Raw genomic sequence first — 21,102 nt, forward strand, 5'->3', positions numbered from 1 at the left:
TCACGTGCTGAAACGACGGTATCGTGGGGGTAATGGGTTAAATAGTGTTAATTTCACCTGTTCCTTGTTCGATAAGGTGACCGGAAATGGTAAGATGGCCTGTGTGGCTCACGTGTGTGGCACATGTACTTCCATCAAGGGCAAGGATCTGGGTCACTGTTCACTGTATAGTCGGGGCTCTGGGAGCTGCTGTGATAGGTGGCGGTGTCCGTGGTCCACTGCTCGGCAGGTGCCCTCCTCCACACCCACTGACCCTAACTCGGCTTCCAGGGCACCGGCGAGGCCCCGTCCTGCCAGCCAGCCGGCCAGCAAGGGGGAACAAGCTTGCAGGAGCCAGCACTGAACACCTTATTAGTTTGCCTGGGCTGCTGTAACCACGCAGCACAGACCAGCATCCTGGGGTCTACACGGTGGGTTGCTTCTGAGGTCGTGAGGCAGAATCTGTTCCGGGCCCCTCTCCCCGCTGCCAGGGGCTTGCTGACAAGTCTCTGCTGCTCCTTGGCTTATACAAGCATCACCCTGACTTCTCCCTTCTTGCTCATGTGGCCTTCTGCATGGCTGTGTGTCTGCACCAAGCCTCCTCTTTTCATAGGGGCCGAGCTGTATGGATGAGGACCCATCCTACTCCAGTATGGACTCGCTTAACTAATCACACCTGCCACGACCCTATTTCCAAATAAAGGCATATTCTCAGGCACTGGGAGTCCGGTACTACAAGTCAGTGTATGAATCTCAGGGGAACACTGCGAACGCACACCTCAGGGACATGGCCACACTGCCCAGAGCGTCTCAGCGATGCGGCCACACTCCCCTAGAGGGGCTGGGAACTGCACTGGTGCTGGGGACACTGTCACCCCGCCAGCCAGTTGTAGGCAGCACACCAGCCAACAGTACCGTCAGCACTGCCCCGCAGGCCCCGGGGCACAGGCCAAGGCCCAGAGGGGCTCGTCTGCTGGTGAGGGGTGCCGGTGTGCCCCGGCCCCGAATCCTCTGGCACCAAATTCCAAACTCTTTCCACGCCATGGTCCTTTCCAGTCTTTCCTCTTTTTCTGAAATGAAGCTTTAATTATAAATTATTATCTTAATTAATATAAACTTATATAAATTAATTTTAAGCAGTAACTTAGTTTTTAACGCCATATGAGCGTATCGTTGAGAAATTCAACCGCACATGTATGGTTAAAACCGACGGAAGCAGGGTAACGTCAACGTAGTTCCTTTACTCAGTTTGACGTCTATCTTCCCAGGACTTTTTTTAAACTCCTGCAGACATTGCCGCGTTGTTCTGTGGGTGTGTCCACACTAGTGTCTCCTAAGACGAGCATCACTCCGCAACTCGTTCTTTTTCCCCAAAAACACCAGCGTGGAGAGAGGCACGGCTCTACCCTGCTCCTTTGACGGCCACGCAGCATCCCGGCGCATGGTTTCGTGGCTAGACGTTCCCAAATGGAGACATTCAGCTTGCTTTCATTTTCCTAAAATTGCTATCGAGGTCGTGCTGACCATCCAGGGCAGAGGCGCCCGGGCCTTGCTGGAGTGGATTCCGCAGGCCGAGCTGCCGTCACAGGCGCGGCTCCGGGTGAAGGTCCTAGAGCCCGGGTTCTGCCAGAGCGGACGCATCACCTGTTCTGCGACTGGGACGGTCTCGTAGTTCAAGTGCTTGGCATGGGGGCCAGAAACCAATGGACGGCTGCTCCACGGGCCCTGGGCAGCGTGGCCCAGTGCGCAGGGCTCCAGGACATGCTCCTTCGTGCAGAGAGAGACGCTGCTCAAGGTAAGGAAATGCAGATTCAGGGGCGGGGGCCCAGGACGCCTGGGCAGAGATGTCTGGTGGGAATGCTGGGGAGCTCCACGGGGCCCATCTGCACAGGGAGTTCTTTCTCAAAGAACGCCCGGGAGCCCCACCTTCCTTGTCTGTGACGGCGGGGGGGGGGGGGTGGGGAGGTGTACGTACACGGTGGACGAGAAAAGTCCACACGTAGAGGCTCGGGGAGTCCGTTGTGACACAGCACAGAATAAAGCACAGCGGAGACGTTGCAGATCACGTATTCTCTATTTATTATCACAACGAGTAATTCACAGCACGGACTGCATGAAAGCGTGGGCCACAGAGCACCATGTATGAAACGGCCCCATCCACACACGGCTGGAACACACCCCCCCATGCTGACGTACAGACGGGGGCGACACCACGGGGAGGGGGCCTGACTACCACCCAAGTCGATGGAGAAGATGATTTCCTGTACATTTTACAATAAGTGTTCACGGTTTTTACAAAAACACCAAAGCTCCTACTTTTTTAATTAAAAAAACACTGACAACAAAGTTATTTTTCACAGACACGTTAAGTCATTTGGCACATCTCGGTTTCCTTCCCAACAACAGCACAGACGCCGCCACCCAGGCTGGAACCCGCCTCAGAGCTGCCCGACCCCAACGTCCCCCATAACCAGGAAGGTGCTGGGGTGTGAGGACCCCTCCCCTGGACCAGGTGGAAATCCTGCCCCTTTCTTCCCACAGGGTCTGTTGTTCTAGAAGGCTCTCTCCAAACTGTTCTTCAGAAAAAGGTTCATGCCCAGGGAACAGAACGGGGGTGGTTTTTCAGTCATCCCCAAATAAAGCCAACAAGTCCCACCTGTGCATCTCGACGCATGGCCTCCTTCTTCCTCCAGGGCTCACCTGCTCAGTGCCCTCAGGCCACGGCGTTCATAGGGCGGCATCCGGGGTCACAGCATCCTGAACCTTCTGCGAGACTCCCCAGGCGTCAGACGTCCATCAGCGCCCCCATCAGGCCTTCAGCAGGGCAATCTTGTGCTCCGGAACGGAGTCTTCGCTGACATTGTAGGGCTGGGTCCCTGGTTCTTGCCTCAGGTATTTCTCTGCAGAAAATACGAGGTTTGCAAGCACTGAAGAGGCGGAAGTGAGGAACGGTCGCATCCCAGGTGGGATTAAGGGCTGGCGCTTCAGAGTCCTAGAGCACAGGGAGTTGGGGTCCCCCCGGCCGGCACCCCCAGCCCGGGCAGGGTTCCGCCTAAGTCCCTGCCAGCACCTCATCACTGTCCACACCCAGATGACCCTTCCTTAGTGCCGCATGGCCCCTGGCATGGCCAGGCCACATCTGTTCCCCGTCTCCCGCTGGTCAGCGCCTGAGCTGCTCCCAGCAACAACACCCCGTTAAGCCCAAGAAATCAGACATAGTGTCGTTCCGATCCCAGTTACGTGACATTCTAGAACAGGCAGAGCTGATGCACGGGGGAAGGAGGCCAAACAGCGGCTACCCCTAGTGCGAGTCACGGGGACGAACTGACGGCACTTTCCGCCGGAAACGGTCCGCATCTCCTCCGTGACCGCCTGGCTGTACCCACCTGCCGGGCCTCGAGCCACACACGTGAGGTCTGCTCATCCACGGAGCGTATGCCGCACGTAATTAAAACAGCCGTTCAAGTAACTCCCAGAACAGGAGGCCCCTGACTCCGTGCCCTCGCCTCCCCCACCATGCCCGTGCCCCCCACTCTTGCACTTGGGCGCCCGATCCTCCCAGGGCAGAGTTTCAGTCCTGCGGTCCTGCCCCCGATCCCGCGGGCTGGGGGCGCGCTGTGCTGCCGTGGCTCTCTCTCCAATGACTCCGCCTGCACCCACCTGCCTCTTCCAGGGTGGAGAAGTACTGGACACCCTTCAGGTCAGCGGACAGCAGGACACGGAGCACAGGAACCTGCAGGGCAGAGAAACTGTAATTCCAGGCGGGGTGCCCCTGTTGCAGCGCATAGGCACGGGGGTCCAGGGCAGGCCCCCAGCCTCCCCCAGAGTCTCCCAGCAGGTACGCCTTCCCCTCCGTTTGGTCAAACAGACGGAAGAAACTGCCTTCGGGCGTGCTAGAAGAGGCAGACTTTTTAAATGATTACTCTCTGAAAGACACAAAAAGGAGCTCCCTGCAGACAGGACAAAGAACGGAACAGCTATGAGCAAGCTCTGGAGCCAGGGGGCCCAGCATCCTGCCCCAGGTCACACAGCCTCTTGGGGCCTCGGGGCCTCTGTCCTGACATGGGATGATAGTAACGGCGCCCCACAGGCAGGTGTGAGAGCGGAGAAGAGCCCAGCAAGCGCGCCCTGTGACGACACCCACCTGCAGGCCGACGAAGGCGAGGGTGACCCCGTGCCTGTGGAAGTCCCCTACGAGCTCCTCGAGCCCCAGCACCACGGTGTAGTCGATGCTGCAGATGTGCGTGCACTCCAGAACCGCGCAGCGCGGGGGGGATGCTGCGGAGACACGTGCCAGCCGGTCACACGGGGCGGGGGGCGGCTGCAGGAGGCCCTGACCAGAGGCCTGGGGCACAGCGAGGCCATCAGGAGCTCCATCCCCCAGTGGGGGGGGAGGGCAGGGTCAGCAGGACCCCAGGTGACAGCCGTCTGGAGACAACAGCAATTTCCTTTAGAGAACAAACGGGCCCTTTCTCTCCCCTAAATACCAACGCCCCGGAGAACAGAGAACGGGATGGGTCTTTAGGAACAGAGACTGAGAACAGCCCCCCCTGCTGCATGCAGACAGCCAGCACCCACCAGACGCCACTCTGAGATGCCCAGCCTCCTGGACCCAGGAGCTGAGGACGGGGCCTGGGGGTACTGCGGCAGCAGCCTGGGGGGTGGAAACAGCGGCAGGAGCTGGGGATGACTGCAGCCCACCTCATCCTGGCCCACGTACCTTCCAGGGCCCGGGTGAGTATGGCCTCGCGGAGGGCCTCCACCGCGGGGAAGTGCAGACCGCTGGCCGGCTGCAGGACCAGCACCGGCCCCTCTGACACCTGGGGATGGGGGAACAGAGAAACGGCGAGCCTGTATGTCCTGGAGGCAAGTCAGACTTGGTAGCTCCACCAGAGTGGCCCATCCACGCAGGAGGCCCCAACCCAGGCCGACAGAAGTGAGGGGAGTGCAGAGCCGATGAGCCCTTCCTTGGCCCCACCCACCTCGTGTGTAGTGGGAGAGTCTGTGGTTGATGGCAGGAGACTTACACCCATTCGCTAAGTGAACAGTCACACCAAAACAACGCAACACAGCTGAGTCAGGGGCTGCGGCCTCAGGCACCTTCACCCCACCAGGCCCCCTGAGGCCAGCTGCTCCCTCTTGCGGGGAGAACAGGCCAGTACCTGCAGTTTGGGTCTGGCCACTGAGTGCAGGAGAATCAGCACAGACACCAGGGTCCCGGCCAGGATGCCGTACTGGACTTCCCAGAAGCACAGCAGGAAGGTCACACAGAGGGGCAGCAAGTCCAGCCCTGGGGGAGAGCGGTGCAGCTGAGGGGTGGTCCTGGTAAGCCTGGCTCAGCGCGTGAAGCCCCAGGGACACGTACATCTGGGGACGCGGGGCCTGACGCCACTCGTGGGCTGCACCAGCTCAAGACATGTCAGCCCCACCCCTCCCTGATAGGGGAGGGGCCACTAAGCCCTGAGGGCCTGGCCCCACCCCCGCCCTCTGGGAGGAGGTCAACAGTGGGCACCTGTCAGGGGGCTGAGGACGGGACTTGGGGATGGGGCCAGGCCTGGGACACTTGGGGCCAGGGAAGCCTGGAGACCACTCAGAGGCCAAATGGCCGACCCTGGGCCACCCAGGTAACTTCTCTGAGCCGCAGGAGGTACCCTGGTGCAAACAGGTGGGTGGGCTTGGGGGTCCACCCAGGATTCAACCCTGACATGCGTCACTCCGACAAGGTCCCCATCCTCCCGGGACCTCAGTGCGGGTGGGGAGCACCTGCCGTGCCCCCGCCCAGATGCCCACAGAGGCTGGCGGCGCCATCTCAGGGCTGTCCCAGAGATGGGGTGGCGGCACAGGGAAGAACTGGCACATGTGGCCTGAGACAGAACCACCGCTTCCTTCACCTGATGACTCTGGGGGGGGGCAGACGGGAGAGAGAGCAGTGAGCCCCATCCGTCCCTCAACAGCTTCACAACACAAAACAGATACTTGCTCTAGTAAAGGCCCCTGCAGGCTCAGAGGAGTCCTGAGCCACTGTGACGGCGGGGAGGGGGGACTGTCCTGTCGGACACGCTGGAAGTCTCCCATCTTCCCCCAGCTGGGCCAGGCTTGGGGCTGGGAAAGGGGAGAAGGGAGAGGAGAGGGAAGAGGAGGAAGAGGAGGAGTGAGAGGAGGGAGAGGAGAAGAGAGGAGAGGAGAGGAGAGGAGAAGGGGAAGTGGAGGAGGAGGAGGGAGAGGAGTGGAGGAGGATGGGAAGAAGTGCAGGAGACGAAGGTGAGGAGGGGTGAAGGGGGGGAAGGGAGGGGGAGAGGAGACAGGAAAGGAGAGGAGAATGGGGAGGAGTGCAGGAGGATGGGGAGGAGTGTAGGAGGCAAGGAGGGGGAGTAGGGGAGGGGAGGGGAGGAGGAGAAGCGGAGAGGAGGAAGGAGAGGGTAGAGGAGAGGAAAAGGGGGGAGAGGTGCAGGAGAAGGGGTGAGGAAAAAGGGGAGGAGAGGAGGAGGAAAAGGGGAGGAGGAAGACAGGAGGAGGAGAGGAGGGGGAGGAGGGGAGGAGGAGAGGTAGAGAGGAGGAGCAAGGGGGTGGAGGAGAAGAGAAAGGGGGAGGGGTGCAGGAGGAGGCGAGGGAAGGAGGAAAGGAGGGGAAGCCGCAGGGTATCCTGTGAGTTGCAGACTCACTCAGCACTGCATATCGCTGCCCTGGGGCGCTCCTCGCAGCCTGAGGAGTTGAAGGGAGCCCTGACCCACGGCCAGCAGGACCACCTCCCAGAACGAAGCTAACACCCAGCTCCAATCCCACCACCTGGGTCCTGGGAGGCGGTGGGAGAAAAATCCAGGCCGTGTGCGCGCACGCGCACGCACGAGTAAGCGTGACAGACGGACGAGGACATACGTACTCTTCACACGCCAGAGCGTCGCGAAGATCCTGGCGTCGAAGAGCGGGGCCACGGCCATGACGATGACGGCGGCCAGCGCGGACTTGGGGATGTAGGAGAACAGTGAGGTCAGGTAATCCAGCGACAGCAGCACCAGAACTCCTGTGGGGAGACAGGCGGGTGACCGCCAGCCCCACCCCCGCACGCGCTCTGGGCACAGTGGAGGGGGTGCTCACCTGTCACCAGGCCCCCCGCTGGGGTGCACACCCCCGACTGGGCGTTCACAGCTGTCCTGGAAGGCGACAGAGGCTGTTAGTGGCTGTGGGAGCCTGGAAGAGCAGGGGAGGCCGGTCTCCCGGGACAGGAGTGCCTGCAAGGGGACATCGGGCCCCGCGGACACCGGCACGTAAGGGGGAGATGCTGAAGTGCACCCTGACCTCAGATTCCAGCCTCCAGTGGGGGTGGAAAACGAACGTCCCCAGCCTGGGGCACGTCAGCTCGAGCAAACGCTGCCATTAGAAACGATGACCCTCGTGTGCACGGGCAGGGAGAGATGCGGGTGACACCACCGAGTGGGGCGACGTCCCCCTCACTACACTCGCCATCTCCCACACGCAGGCGCACGCACGTACACACATGCACTTGTCAATGCAGAGAAACACCAGATGCTGACAGCGAGCTCCTCCCAGGGCGAATCTGGAAGTGAACTTGGCTGCTCTTCCTTTTCAACTTCCCTTTTTCGTTTTGCCTGTTTGGAAAACTGCCTTCAGACCCGAATCTCTGCCAAAGAACTGGTCCTGGGCCCACGTTGCCCTCTGCCACCATGAAGACCACAAAGGAACGGCCACCTGATTTCCACGACAGCGAGGATTCTGCCTCGCATATGCTCGTGATCACCTGACAGTGACCTGTGCCCACCAGCATGTCCTCTGGAAACACGTCTGTCTAGCCATGTCCCCAGAAAGCCTAAGTCACCCTTCACTGCTGTGCAGTTAGGCAGGAATGGCATTCCTTAAATACACATGGATGTTTTCAGCACTCGTCACACACGAGGCGCTGTGACAACCCAGGGCACAGACCCTGTGACCCCGACACGCTGATCGTGCAGCAGCAATAGATGAAAAGTTACACCAAGGACGCAGAGCTCTTACTCCACGACGCGGCCCCTGGCACTGTTGTACGCGCTCTGCGTGGAACCTCCGAAACTCTGACGTGGGCCCCGTGTGAGTCCTGCTTGCGGGGGGGCACTGAGTATGCCCTGTGTCCCCTCCGATGCGGTGCTGTGGGGGTGCCGGGGAGGTCTGGTACTCAGACGGGGTGGGGCCAGCGGTTCCGGGGACTTGGGCCCCACTGGCTGATGCCTCTTCTCCACCAAAGGTCACCCTCTGTCCTGCCCTCCATTTAGGAATGTACTCCACCACAAGACACAGGAAGCACTGCCACATTCTGGCAACATTTCAGGAGTAAACCATGGGGCCATCAGAGAAAACCACGTGAGATTGTGTGAAGGACAGCAAAGGGAGCCCCACTCCTGCCTCCCACGGACGCCCCTGATGTAGGGCAGACTTCTGCCCCAGAGAACGAAGTGGCATCGAGATGTGGACAAGGACCGGGCAGGCTCTTTGAGGCGGACGCAGACCTTCTGGCCTGGGCTGGGACCCCCTGCCCCCCGAGGCACGGGGAAGGACATGGTCACTCACCGTCCAAAGCTGCCTGTGACCGGGTAGGAAGAGACGAGGGAGCCTAGCACGTTGGTCAGGCCTGGGGAGAAAACGGAAGGAAGAGGTTTATCCAGGAGAGAGACGGATTTAAAACAGATGGGGGGTGGTGGAGAAAAGGAGGCCAGAAACCAGAAAGAGAAAACAGAAGGCCAGAGGAACCACCCAGGGGGATCCTACGTCTGTGTCCGTGTGTCTGTCTCATTGAAGGAAAGACAAACCATGACCTTTGCCAAGTTCACCAACCCTTGCTTTAGCATAACTCCGGCCCCAGCCCTGTCCCCGTGAGCTAAACGTGCCTTTTCCCACGTGTAACAGGCAGAGGAACCCACCTCCCCAGGAGGGGCTCAGGATGCATAAGGCTGCCCGGAGGCCAGCTGCCCACCTGCTGTACCCCACGAGTTCCTTCAGACCTACACTCCTCTCGTGAGATGACCGGCTGGGGCAAAAGGTCATGGCTGGTAAGTGGTCCGCCCCTGTGACGCTGACCCACCCACACCTGACGGAACCTGGCTGGGCCCCAAGAACAGAGATAATTAGTTAGCCCACGTTTATCTCAAGCGGCCCTGGCAGCATCTGGCTCACCCTGGCACCTTCACAAACACCACAATGAGGTCACAGGTCCAAGACCTGCTCGAGGCAGCTCAGGGTGGAGCCCACTCAGAGCCAGGCCCTCCCGGGTCCCACAGCCCAGCACATGCTGCAAGAGCAGGGCAGACATCGGTGGACGTGGTAAAGGCCGTGCCTGGACCACACATGGTCACCCTGACTCCTTACAATGGCCCCTTGAGACTCGGGTCAAAGGCCCAACTGCTTGAGGAGCAGGGATGTGTGGATCCCTCCCAGAGCGGCCTCTGTGGGGTCGATGGAGGCCTCTTGCTATGCACCTGCTGGAGAGCTGCCTGGCCTCTCTTACACCCCGGGGTCAGCAGCCCTTGCGGTCCACACATCTACCTTAATAACCTCAGCTTCATGGCCACCCCTTGCGTGTCACTGCCACGAAGCAGAGAAGTTCTGTGCTATCTGCAGAAACGGGAAGGAGATGCCCCAAGGACTCCTGTCTGGAACTTCTACTACTGAGTGTGGGAAAGGTCTACAGACTTCCTCTGCCTGGGGGCGAGCCAGTCCTGGCTAAGTCCACCTCACCAGCCACCTAGGTGACACCCGCCACCACGGGCTCAGAGAGGAGCCTGCAAAGCTCCCGTGACCCAACCTGGGGCCCCACGCCGTCTGCTGTCGGGAAACCCAGGGGCTCGGGGGAGGTTCCCCTGGACTCCGCTGGGAAGGCACCCGGTGCTGCTCGCTCTGACCCGTGCCCACCTCGCCAGGGGCAGGAAGGAAAGGCAGAGAGGCCTGGTGTCCACAATCATGATAACCGAATTAAAAATTCATGTCATACTCTCAGAACAAATCACCAGAGAGGCTGAATTCATGAATACAAAAAAACCCCAAAAAAACAAAAACAAAATTGGGAGGCCGGGCACAGACCTGTCCACAGCGGGGCCCACCCAAGTCTTCACGGAGCCGCCTGCTGGCCAGGAGGGAGGCCCCAGGGCAGGGGTCCCGGGCAGTCAAGGTCCCGCAGGTCCTGCCTGGCCACGTTCCTCAGCAATCTGACTGCAGGTGGGACATTCTGGGCGTTCCCTGACACAGAACAGACTACAGACCTCGGGGTCGGGTACAGAGCCAGCGCTCAAAGAGCTTCCGTCAGCACGGACACCACACGTCAGCTGCTGGCTCCTAGTGACGGCACCGAACCATCTGGAGGTTTAAGGGTGAATCCACGCGAGGACTTCAAAGGGCCCAACTCAGGGCCACCTCTGCCCCTTGAACCTCACCGCGACCATCCCTGTGACCTGCACAGCTCAGGCGAGACACAGAGAAGCACACTCGCCCACAGAGAGCCGCCACAGGGGGCTTACCGATGGCCAGCAGCTCCTGGTTGGCGTCAATGCGGTAATTGTTTTGAGAAGCTAAAGGCAAAGGACAAAAAAAAACATCGTCACTACATGCATGACCCCACTGAGAAAACATTCACGAGGTGAAAACACAGGTTATAAACTTCTACCCACGGCAGCGTCTACTTGTAAACACGGCACGAGCACATGCACAAATCACGTGCGCGTGTCTGTGTTGTCGTGTCACAGAAAATGCAGACAGACGGTCAGCAACACATTAACAGCAGGTAACTGGGGTAGCGATGGATGTCGCAAGTGATTCACTCCTTTACGTGTTTCTGCACTTGGGCCGTTTCCTGCCACAAACACGCGTTCCTTTCGTGAGAAGGGGACAAAGTCTGAAACGAAACCCTCTCTGACTCCAAGTGGAGAGGACCCGAAGTCCCAGCCGAGGCGGTGCAGAGAGAGGAGCCGGCAAGCTTGCGGGGGGCGGGGGGGGGACGCGGGGCGGGCGAACGCTTCTGGGAAGGGCCAGGCTGGGAACGCGGTAGGCGCTGCAGACCACTCTCGGTCGCGACGACTCAGCCCCTTTGTAGCTGCAAGCAGCCGTGGGGACCCGTAAACACGTGACCACAATCGTGTTCCTGAAACACCTCTTTACACAAACACTGAGGTGTGAACGCCACACGCTTTTCGTGTGTTACAAAATCCTTATCCTTTTTACAAAGTTTCTCAAACATTTAAAAATGTAAAAGCCACTCTTGGGCCGCGGGCTGTGGCTCTCCAGCTCTGGTTTTGGAGAACAAGCTTACAAGTTAGGACAGGACATCAGGTGACTTCAGAAGAAAACAGTGTTAAAGTCAAAGAGGCATACGTGCTGTAAGATGCAGACTCCAAAATACCCCCAAAGCTCCTCCCCCCACCCGGAAAAAGATCGTCAGAAAAACAAAAACTGCGCGAGGAAGATCTGATCGGCACATGCGGCGGGACCTGGAGCAGCCGCTGGTGATTAGCAGGGACAACCCCTCGATGTGCATCAGGCACGAGTCTCCTCGGCAGGACGGGCCGGTCAAGATGCTGGCACAACCACACCTGGTCTAGGCGGGTACAGCGACGTACACGCCGTTTAGAGGGTTTCATCTGGAGAATCGACCCATACCCCAGTGCAACGAGAGCGTAACCATCACAGAAGGAAAGGAAAATGCCTTCCATGCACACAACACAAAGCTGGTCGCCGCGCAGACCCAAGGGAGGGGACGCACGAGGGATGGGGTAGCCTCAGCTCCTATGGAGGAATCTGAGTTCTAGGCGAATGAACAGGCATTTAAGTAGGTGACTGCATCCCGGCCTCCCTGGGGGTGAGGAGGGCACAGGCCAGGGGTACTCAGCCAGCTGGAAAGAGTGCACTGTTAAATTTTTAGGAATTTTCGGAACCCATCATTAGACACAACCATTACTAGCTGTTACAAGAAAACTTTAAATGAAATAAATCATGTCAGAAATAAAGATGGACTGGGGCGCCTGGGTGGCACAGCGGTTAAGCGCCTGCCTTCAGCTCAGGGCATGATCCCGGCGTTGTGGGATCGAGCCCCACATCAGGCTCCTCCGCTATGAGCCTGCTTCTTCCTCTCCCACTCCCCCTGCTTGTGTTCCCTCTCTTGCTGGCCGTCTCTATCTCTGTCAAATAAATAAATAAAATCTTTAAAAAAAAAAAAAAAAAAAAGAAATAAAGATGGACTTAAAACTTACGCCTTCCTGACCTACTACGTTTCAGTACGACCCATGAGGTTATTTAACTGCGTGTGTCCGGCAGGCAGAGGCCGCGGCCTCTCATCCTGACATGCGACCGTTCAGACTCCACGATCCACTGGAAGGCGGCGGGTGGGGGCACCTTTACGCCTCAGAAAAGCCGAAGGTGAAACGCAGAGCCTTCTCCTTCCAGAGACCAGGCTGGCACACGTTACCAGCCACCACTGGATGGGGTTTTCAACATAAACCACCTTTACTACACTTTTTTTTTTTTTAAACACGAGTATGTATTACTTGGATAAAAACTCAAGCTGTTAAAAATTGAAGCAGATAAAAGCAGGCAAGCACGGCCAGCTCCGGGCACCGCCGGGGAGGCCCAGGTGGTGGGCATCTTACCGAAGGACTTGGCCACCGCGATGCTCTCCAGGAGACCCACCAGGGGCACCACAGCCAGCCCAGCCCCCATGTCCTGAGGGAGGAGAGAAGGACAGTAAGGGACCCTCCAGGGGAGGACAGGAGGGCTCCGGCCAGGCAGTGACCCACTGACGCCGGCACAGGCTCTTCCGCGTCCAGCCGAGCCGCCGAGCTTTAGCTGCAGGGCCGTGGGCTCCCGTCCGGAGCCAGACACACAGCAGAGCACAGAAAACATCCCTGCTCTGCCAGTATCCGTAGCACGAGAAACACTCTGGGCTCGGGGCAGAAAACAAAACGTGGTGTCCTCTGAGGTTGTGCCCAATGGGAACCCTTTTGTGCCTGTCCCTGCACCCAGAGGCGCTCCGTCCCGTGGTCCTAGCGGGGCTCAGACCTCCTCATTACGAAGCAGATGCATCGGGGGCACAGACCCAGGCCCAGAGGGCACTGCAGCTCCACCGGCAGGCCTGGCTCCATCTCCACGCACCTGTACCATCTCGGTGAAGGAAACAGTCCCATTGGCCGTGGTCACGGAGAAGGACGGAATCCGGACTGGAGGGAGCCCCTCAGCGGTCTGCCCCGTCAGAACGAAAGGCTGGTATCCGGTTACCTCAAAGGAGTACGCGACCAGGGCAGCAAAGGAGACCACCAGGGCATTGCGGGCTAGGACAGAAGGAGACCCGTCGGTGACATCTGGCTCCTCTGGGTAACTGGGGCAGCAACACACTCGAGGACGCAGGACACCCGCCCCCACCCAGCACCCCAGCACACACACCAGCGACCAAGGGGCAGGCACGAACACGGGATGGCATGGCAAATGCCAGATGGCGGGACAGGCCCACGGCGACACACACAGCCTACCCGTGTCATCTACTGGTCACCTTGGGTCCCACCTGAGCTACGCTGGCTTTTTTTTTTTTTTTAAAGATTTTATTTATGGGGAGCCTGGGTGGCTCAGTTGGTTAAGCGTCTGCCTTCAGCTTGGGTCATGATCCCGGGGTCCTGGGATGGAGCCCCACATCGGGCTCCCTGCTCAGTGGGGAGTCTGCTTCTTCCTCTCCCTCTGCCTGCTGCTCCCCCTGCTTATGTGCCCTCTCTCTCTCTCTCTCTCTCTCTTTCTGGCAAATAAATAAATAAAATCTTTTAAAAAATAATAAGAATCTTATTTATTTATTTGAGAGAGAAAGCAAACAAGCAAGGGAGAGGGACAGAAGAGGGAGAGAGAAAAGCCCAAGTAGACTCCCCACTGAGCGCAAAGCCCAACGCAGGGCTCGATCTCACAACCCTGAGATCATGACCTGAACCAAAACCAAGAGTCAGATGCTGAACTGACTGAGCCACCCAGGTGCCCCCACACTGGCTTCTTAAATGGGGGCGATAGCTCTTCCTGGAATATGAGCCCCATTACCCACCGAGCTCTCAAAAGGCTGCAACGCACTCTTACCACTGACGTTGTCGTCAGAACTACAACATTTAAACTACGTTTTAGCTGTTGACAATCTTCCAAGGCGCAGGAAAGGCCCAGGGCCCGGCTACCCATCGTGTGATGGGAAACCCAGGCTCAGGGCCGCACGGTTCAAAGAGAAGCACGTGGTCCATGTGTTTCCTCCCTCAGGGACCCGCCAGGGCTCCCCGGCCTCAAGCCACTGACATTCTGGACCGGATCATCCTTGGACACTGAGAGCTGTGCACTGTAGGCGTTCGATGGCTTCCCTGGCCTCTCCCGACCAGGTGCCCATGACAACCCCCCCCCCCACCCCCGGCAGTGTCAACCAGAAACGACTCCAGACGCTGCCAAAGCTCCCCGGGGGTCACAATCGCCCGCTTGAGAATTCCTGCTACTAAATGCCGTTCTCCACCCCAGCCAGAGATCGGATCCAGCTGGCAAGTTGCAATATCCTGGCGCCCAGGAGCCCAGGTCACGCCCAGACCAGCGACAGGAGACTCCGGCGGAGTGCGCCCCCAGCGTGCACGCAGGACGGCTGCGGCACTTCCCCAGCCAGAGCACCGCTCACCTGTGGTGGCAGTCCAGACCAGCCCGTGGCTGAGCCGCACGCCCGGGGGCATCTCGGGGTGCACAGGAGGCACGTGGTCCCGCATCAGCCTCAACACCAGCAGCAGCACCATGCACACCAGCCCCAGCACGGCATCGCCCACCCTGCAGACAGACACCGGTCACGGCATCGCCCACCCCGCGGACGGACACCGGTCACGGCATCGCCCACCCCGCGGACGGACACCGGTCACGGCATCGCCCACCCCGCGGACGGACACCGGTCACGGCATCGCCCACCCCGCGGACGGACACCGGTCACGGCATCGCCCACCCCGCGGACGGACACCGGTCACGGCATCGCCCACCCCGCGGACGGACACCGGTCACGGCATCGCCCACCCCGCGGACGGACACCGGTCACACCCAGGCCGGCCCGGGCATACACCTGTGCCCTCCGATCGCCCCTTCTGCCGGAAAGCTTCCCTCTCGACTGCCCTTCTCGCCTTTTCCTAAGACACGTCTCCCTGTTCTATTTCCAATCTTCATTCAACACTTAGCGACCACGCAGGCCAGCGCAGGCCTGGGGGTCGAGGCCCAGACCACAGTGGTGGGAGGGCTATGGGCTCACGTTTACAGCCATGCGGCTCTGTGGCTACAGGTGCCTCGTCTGTTCTAGAACGTTCACTTCTCACAGCCTACGATGCTCTGACCTGTCAGTCTCCAATTCCCCTGCCCCCCGACAAGGACCCCCGTAGGCTGCATGTCCTGGGCCAGGGAGCCCCTGGCTTCCAGTGGATTCAGCACCGCGAAGCCTCGAAGCCGATCAGGAAGTGGAGGAGAGGACAGTCCGTCACAGGTGTCCCCCACTCCCTCCCGGCCTCAGCATTCCGCCCCCCCCCCCATAGCTCCCCCAGATCACTGCGTCCCCTTGCTCCTCCGGCCAGGGAGATGTCCTGGATTCCAGCTGGGCTCCTCTAGGAGCCTCTCCCGTCTGTCCTCTAACCCGCCTGCCAGCTGGGAGAGGCCCTTCATCTGAAGAAGCCCCATGACCGGCGGTCTGGCTCTCATCCTCTCTCCCTGCACATTCTGTTTGCACCTGCCTCCCCTGTGCCCTGTTCTCCTCACCGAACTACAAACCTTTAGAGAGACTGATGCTTTTTCTCTGCGTGGGGCCCTCCCACTCCTACCACCCACAGAGGCTGTGTGCAGGGGCACGCTGACCGGCTCTCAGGCCTTCAGCTCCCTGGGGCTGCTGTCAACTGCTGGATGCAATAGGTCTGGGCAGAGCTGAGAGTCTGCATTTCTGACCAGCTCCCCTGTGATGCTGATGGTGCTTCTCTGGGGCCCCTGTTTGGGTGGCCAGGCCCCAGAGGGCTGGAATACCTGCCACCTGGCCGGGGGGGGGGGGGACCTGGGAAAGGGCTCTGGAAGGAAGAGTGGGACCACACAGCCGGCAGGTACCTGGTCTCTCCAACCTTGCGGAAGATCTGATACACTTGCAGGAAAAACTGCCTCGGGATATCTTGCAGTCCCAGGAGGTTCTGTGCAAACAGAGATTGTATTAGACAACCTTCCCCTGCAGCATCTCAGCACATCTCAGCCCCCTTCCTGGGGGCACATCCCGAGGCTCTCTGGGCACCATCTGCCCATTCCCAAAGCCCCCAGGGGCAGGAGATCAGAATTAACCTCGAAGAAAGAGGCATTTCGCGTTTGGGGTCAATGACACTTCTTGGTGAATAATTCTTCCACATGAGGAAAATCATTCTGGGTGATCTCAAAGCCCGGAGACCAGTACGCCCATGCCCTGGTCCAGGGTCCACGGTCACTCTCTGCCTGGCCCGTGGGCCCCACTACCCTTGACACACCCCAGCCTTGCCACTGGCCTGAGGCCCACCTTCCAGGCACTGCCCCCCACAGAGGGAAAATCAGGTGAAGCCGCAGGCAGGACCACCAGGGGCTCTGAGGGCCTCCAGGGAAGGGCCGCTAGGGGACACAGGCGGGCAGGGTCCTTGCAGGGGAGAAGGGGTTCTCCTCTGTGTTTTAGTTCTTTATCCCGCTTGACTCCGAGTGGGGAGTGTTAGCGGGGTGGTCGAGGCCCAGACTCCCAGCGTGGCCAGACTCCAAGGATCCCAAAACCTGTGCACACAGCCCCGGATGGGAAACACACTGGGATTGGAAACACAGGATTCTGGGACCCGGGGGCTCCTGCCAGGACAGGTCAGGAGAACCCCCCCCCAACTCCTGACCCCCACCCTGGCCTAGGGCTCTCAGATGGCTGTCATGACCTAGTCAAGCTATTAAAGATTTAGGGAACCTAGCGATGCCAAGCACAAGCACGTAAAAAACGACCTTCTATGTATTACAATTACAAAAAAGAACATCCCTGACACTGAAAAAGAAAGATATCGTTTCCAGAATAAAGGACAGACCATCCCACGGAACAGCACTTGCCAAGCTCACCGTGACATATGTGTGTACAGCACACACAAACCGTGTCCGCCCACACCCAAGGAGCTCCCTCCTCTTCCCGCGCAGATAATGAGGAACGTGCCTCCTGGAGGCGTCAGCACGATCCAAGGCAAGGGAGGGTTCAACCCAGCATCTGGCACACAGCAGGAGCACGGAGAGGGTCTGCTCCTTTCCTCTCGCTCACACCCTCCTGTCCCTGACTCTCGCTCCACCTCCATCAGGGACGCTGCCCTGGGCCAGCCCGGAGTATAGCCCGGGCACGGGAACCATGCCTTAGAGAGACGGGATGCTGACAGCAGATCCTGAGACAGGGCCAGGCCTGCAGGCTGCCACCAGGGGCCTCTCTGTACAATGTGGCTCGGCTCCGCTCTGCACACCCAGCCCAGCGCAGACCTACTCCTGCACAACGTGTGGGCCTGGGCGGCCGCAGCCGCAAGCAAAACCATTCCTGCCCTTCGGGAACTTAAAACCCAACGAGAAAAGAGTAAATAACGTCCTCAGATCACTGATGATAATCGCTTCTACTACCTCTTACACGTATTTTTTTAAAGATTTTATTTACTTGTTTATTAGGGAAAAAATTATAAGTAGGGAGAAGGACAAAGGGAGACGGAAAGACAATCCCAAGCAAACTCCATGCTAAGCATGGAGCCTGACGTGGGGCTCAACCCCAGGACCCTGAGATTACGACCTGAGCCGAAATCAAGAGTCGGACGCTTAACCGACTGAGCCACCTGGGCGCCCCTCTGTTCGGTATTTTTCAAATGCCCTATCTCTTTATATTTGTTTAAAACATGTTAGAGGAGCGCCTGGGGGATTCAGTCGGTTAAGCATCCGACTCTTGATTTCGGCTCAGGTCGTGATTTCGGGGTCCTGGGGTCAACCCCTGTGTTAGGCTCTGTGCTCAGCAGGGAGTCTGACTCTCCCTCTCTCTCTGCCCCTCCCCTGGCTCATGCCAGTGCACGCATGCACACTCTCTCTCAAATAAATAAAATCTTAAAGAAAAAAGTACAAAAAATAAATTGAAAAAAACATTAAAACGAAATCATCTAACTAGACGAGCACAGAGGAGTACTTTGCTTTCTACCATGCTGGCGGTATGCTGAGGGCCTGAGAGGCTGCGCTGGCAGCCATGTAGGGAAGAGCAGAAGGGAATCACCTGGGGAGGCGAACCAAACACGCTGGCACCAAAACTCCAACAGGGGCAAGGCTGTCATCACCAGTCACCCCAATTACTGTCCTACAGTCCCACCATCACTCAGCATCTCCCCCAAGGGTTCCCAGAATCAATGGAGACCCACTCAAGCACCTTGTGCTCTGAGCTCTGGAAGAGCAAGACATCAACTGGCCCACACATGGGGAAGCCAGCCTCGGTCCTACTACCCAGGAGGTGCCTGGCTGCCAACCAGCATGCCTACCTTGATCTGCCCGAAGCCGATGGTGATGGTGGCAGCGGATGTGAAACCTTTGATGACGGGGCAGCAGATGAAGTCCAGCAGAAAGCCTGCCGGCCAAGAGGGAATACTGAGCAGGTGGGCCCAGCTCCGCCCCATCCCAGAGAACATGGATGGATGTGGGCTGGGAGAGGTGGTCTGTGGGGAGTGGGGCTAAGGACTGGTGGGCCACATCCTATCTGGACCGGTTTGGACAGCCCGGAAAGGGGGCTAGGGTCTGAGGCCCAGGGCACTCCTCCAAGTGTCCTGGCCTCTAAGCAGAATAGCAGAGGGCTGAGAGAATCCCTCTTCACAAACACACAGGAATAGCCCTTGAGAGACAAAGCAGGAAAGGCTGAAGGTTGGGCCATCCCCAGGAGGCAGGTGCCTGGGTACCCCCTGGCAGGAAGGCCCAAGAGTCTTACCCAAGCGCAGGAAGCCCATGGCTAACTGGATGCAGCCGGACAGGAAGGCCAGCAGCACAGCATAGGCGGGCTCGTGGAAAGTGTAGAAGGAGACCAGGAGGGACATGATGGCCGTCGGGCCCAGCGTCACATCCCGGGAGGTGCCCAAGAAGAAATACACGAAGCATCCCATGAAGGCAGAGTAGAGGCCATACTGGTGGGGAGACAGCACTGAGCACGGAGGAGCGCACGGTGGGCCCACAGTGTCCCGGGGGGGGGGGGGAGATGTCTGAGCACAGGATCTGGGGCGGGCCGTTGCGACTACGGGCACAGCGGCGCACACAGGGCAAAGCACTCACCCTCTGGGAGCCATGTGTGGAGCCATAGCAATTAGGGGCCTCTTTTCTACCTGCACCCAGCTGGGTGCCAGCAGGGACGCAAAGTCCCTTGGGTGCTTGTCTCAGTCTGTGAGTCTAAGAAAGCGTTTTTGAGACCATGGTGAGTCACCCTGCTGGCCCCATCAGGCAACCCAGACTACCTCAGTGCCTGAGTGTGGCAAGTGTGACAAGAGCAGTTACAGGGCGTGCACCTGCCCAAAGGCAGTCACATGCTAGAGACTTTAAACCAAGACTTCTGGGGCCCCACAGGGCTGGGGTTCTGGCGCCCTGCTTGCCTGGAGGGGATGTGATGCATTCCTACTCTGCTGCACGGGTGAGGAGGCTGGGGCGGGGACAGCCGCTGGGGCGGACGTCTCACCTGCGGCGGGAGTCCAGCCACCTCAGCATAGGCCAGCGCCTGGGGAATGACTGTGAGCCCAACCGAGAGTCCCGCGATGAGGTCCATCTTCAGCCACTGCAGGGAGTAGTCCGGCAGCCAGGCCAGGATGGGGAGCCACCTCTGCACAGCCGCAGGGGAGCAGCAGTGGGCCTGCGGGGCCATATTGGCACCCGAGGGCCTGGCCGGACCCAACGCCTTCACAGAAGATGGCATGCCTGGGGTGGGCATGGGGGCAACAGGGACCCGCGCTCAGCTCTGGGCTTGGCAGAAGCCAGCAGTAGGGTGGGGTCCAGGGCCCTCCGGAGAGGCACAGCTGTCTCCCCCAGGGGGTCCAAGCCAGATGGGTTAAACCTGCCTTTTTGCGGCTCCGGAAGGAAGCCAAACCTGTGCAGAAGGGGGCCTCAATAAAAGGTGTAGTCCCCGCCCTGGACCCTGCTCACTGCTCTCCCTGAATCCCACCTGCCCCAACCCCAGCTGCCTTCTTTCCACCCACACTGGCCAGGAAAAATGCGGTGTGATTTCTCAACGAGAAACTTAAACACTAATTAGACACCATGTCTCCTCCCGAGATAATTTATTTCTTCTTTTTCTCTCCCCAAAGAATTTAACGGGGAGCAGTACGAAGAGTAGCAGGGTCCACGGGGGCACCCTCGTCTGGCTGGGGGGCTGTGCCCGGGGCGGGGGGGGGCGGACTGCAGCCTTGAGCGCCCCAGGCTTTCCCAGTGCGTAGCACGGCGGACTCCACCCACTACCGCGGACTGCGGCGCTGGCGGTGGGGGGGGGGTCTCCCATTCTGAGGCCGCGCCTACCCCACCCCCCACCTGTGGCTTTCTCGTCCCTACAGGAGCGCGCAGGGGCTCTCACGGGCTCTGGGAGAGCGTCCGGGGCCATTAATTCGGGATGCGCAGCATTCTCTAGGGTCCAGGCGCCGCCCGCGCGCACAGCCGGCCACAGACCACCCCTCAGCCCCCGACCCGGCTCTGGACACACCCCACACCACGCCTCCCACCCCCGAAGCCGCTAGCCCCGGACCCTACGGTCTTAGATGGGGACCTCACGCCGGCCGACCGCTCCAGCAAGGCCGAGGGCGGCGGGAACGTGGTGGGGAAGCGGTGGGGACGCAGTGGGGAAGGGTCCCTGCGGAAGGAGCCCGCACCCTTGGGCCCCGCGCCGTCCCCGGCGACCCCGACCCGTTCCCCGAAGCTCGCCCACTCCTCCCCGGGCCCCGGAACCCGCGCCTCGCCCGCCGCGGACTCACCGGGCGCCGCAGCTCGGCGTCTCCGGCTGTCGCCTCAGCCGGGTCCGCAGGAACCGCAGAGGGAGGGGGAGGGAGGAGGAGGTGGGGCGGGGCCTGGCACGCACGTGACTACCTGGGGGCGGGACCTGGAGCGCGCGTGACCGCGGGGGGC

At 59.6% G+C, this 21,102-nt stretch overlaps 1 protein-coding gene across 1 annotated transcript; it reads right to left on the reverse strand.

Moving 5' to 3' along the window:
- Positions 1 to 2,041: 2,041 nt before the first annotated feature.
- On the reverse strand, positions 2,042 to 21,058 carry SLC26A11 (solute carrier family 26 member 11). The gene is made up of 17 exons (XM_045814060.2): positions 20,952 to 21,058; positions 19,673 to 19,908; positions 18,938 to 19,130; positions 18,498 to 18,583; positions 16,072 to 16,151; positions 14,630 to 14,772; positions 13,102 to 13,277; positions 12,600 to 12,672; positions 10,479 to 10,529; positions 8,539 to 8,599; positions 7,075 to 7,130; positions 6,860 to 7,000; positions 5,142 to 5,269; positions 4,700 to 4,799; positions 4,124 to 4,257; positions 3,640 to 3,712; positions 2,042 to 2,879 (listed from the first exon to the last, which is right to left on the reverse strand). Exons 2-17 carry the CDS (start codon positions 19,904 to 19,906, stop codon positions 2,788 to 2,790), a joined length of 1,821 nt encoding a protein of 606 aa, XP_045670016.2. The 5' UTR covers positions 19,907 to 19,908; positions 20,952 to 21,058; the 3' UTR covers positions 2,042 to 2,787.
- Positions 21,059 to 21,102: the final 44 nt, after the last annotated feature.

This window comes from Ursus americanus, chromosome 23 (genome assembly GCF_024610735.1).
Source record: "Ursus americanus isolate L20-20 chromosome 23, mUrsAme1.1.p, whole genome shotgun sequence".
Classification (NCBI taxonomy): Eukaryota; Metazoa; Chordata; class Mammalia; order Carnivora; family Ursidae; genus Ursus; species Ursus americanus.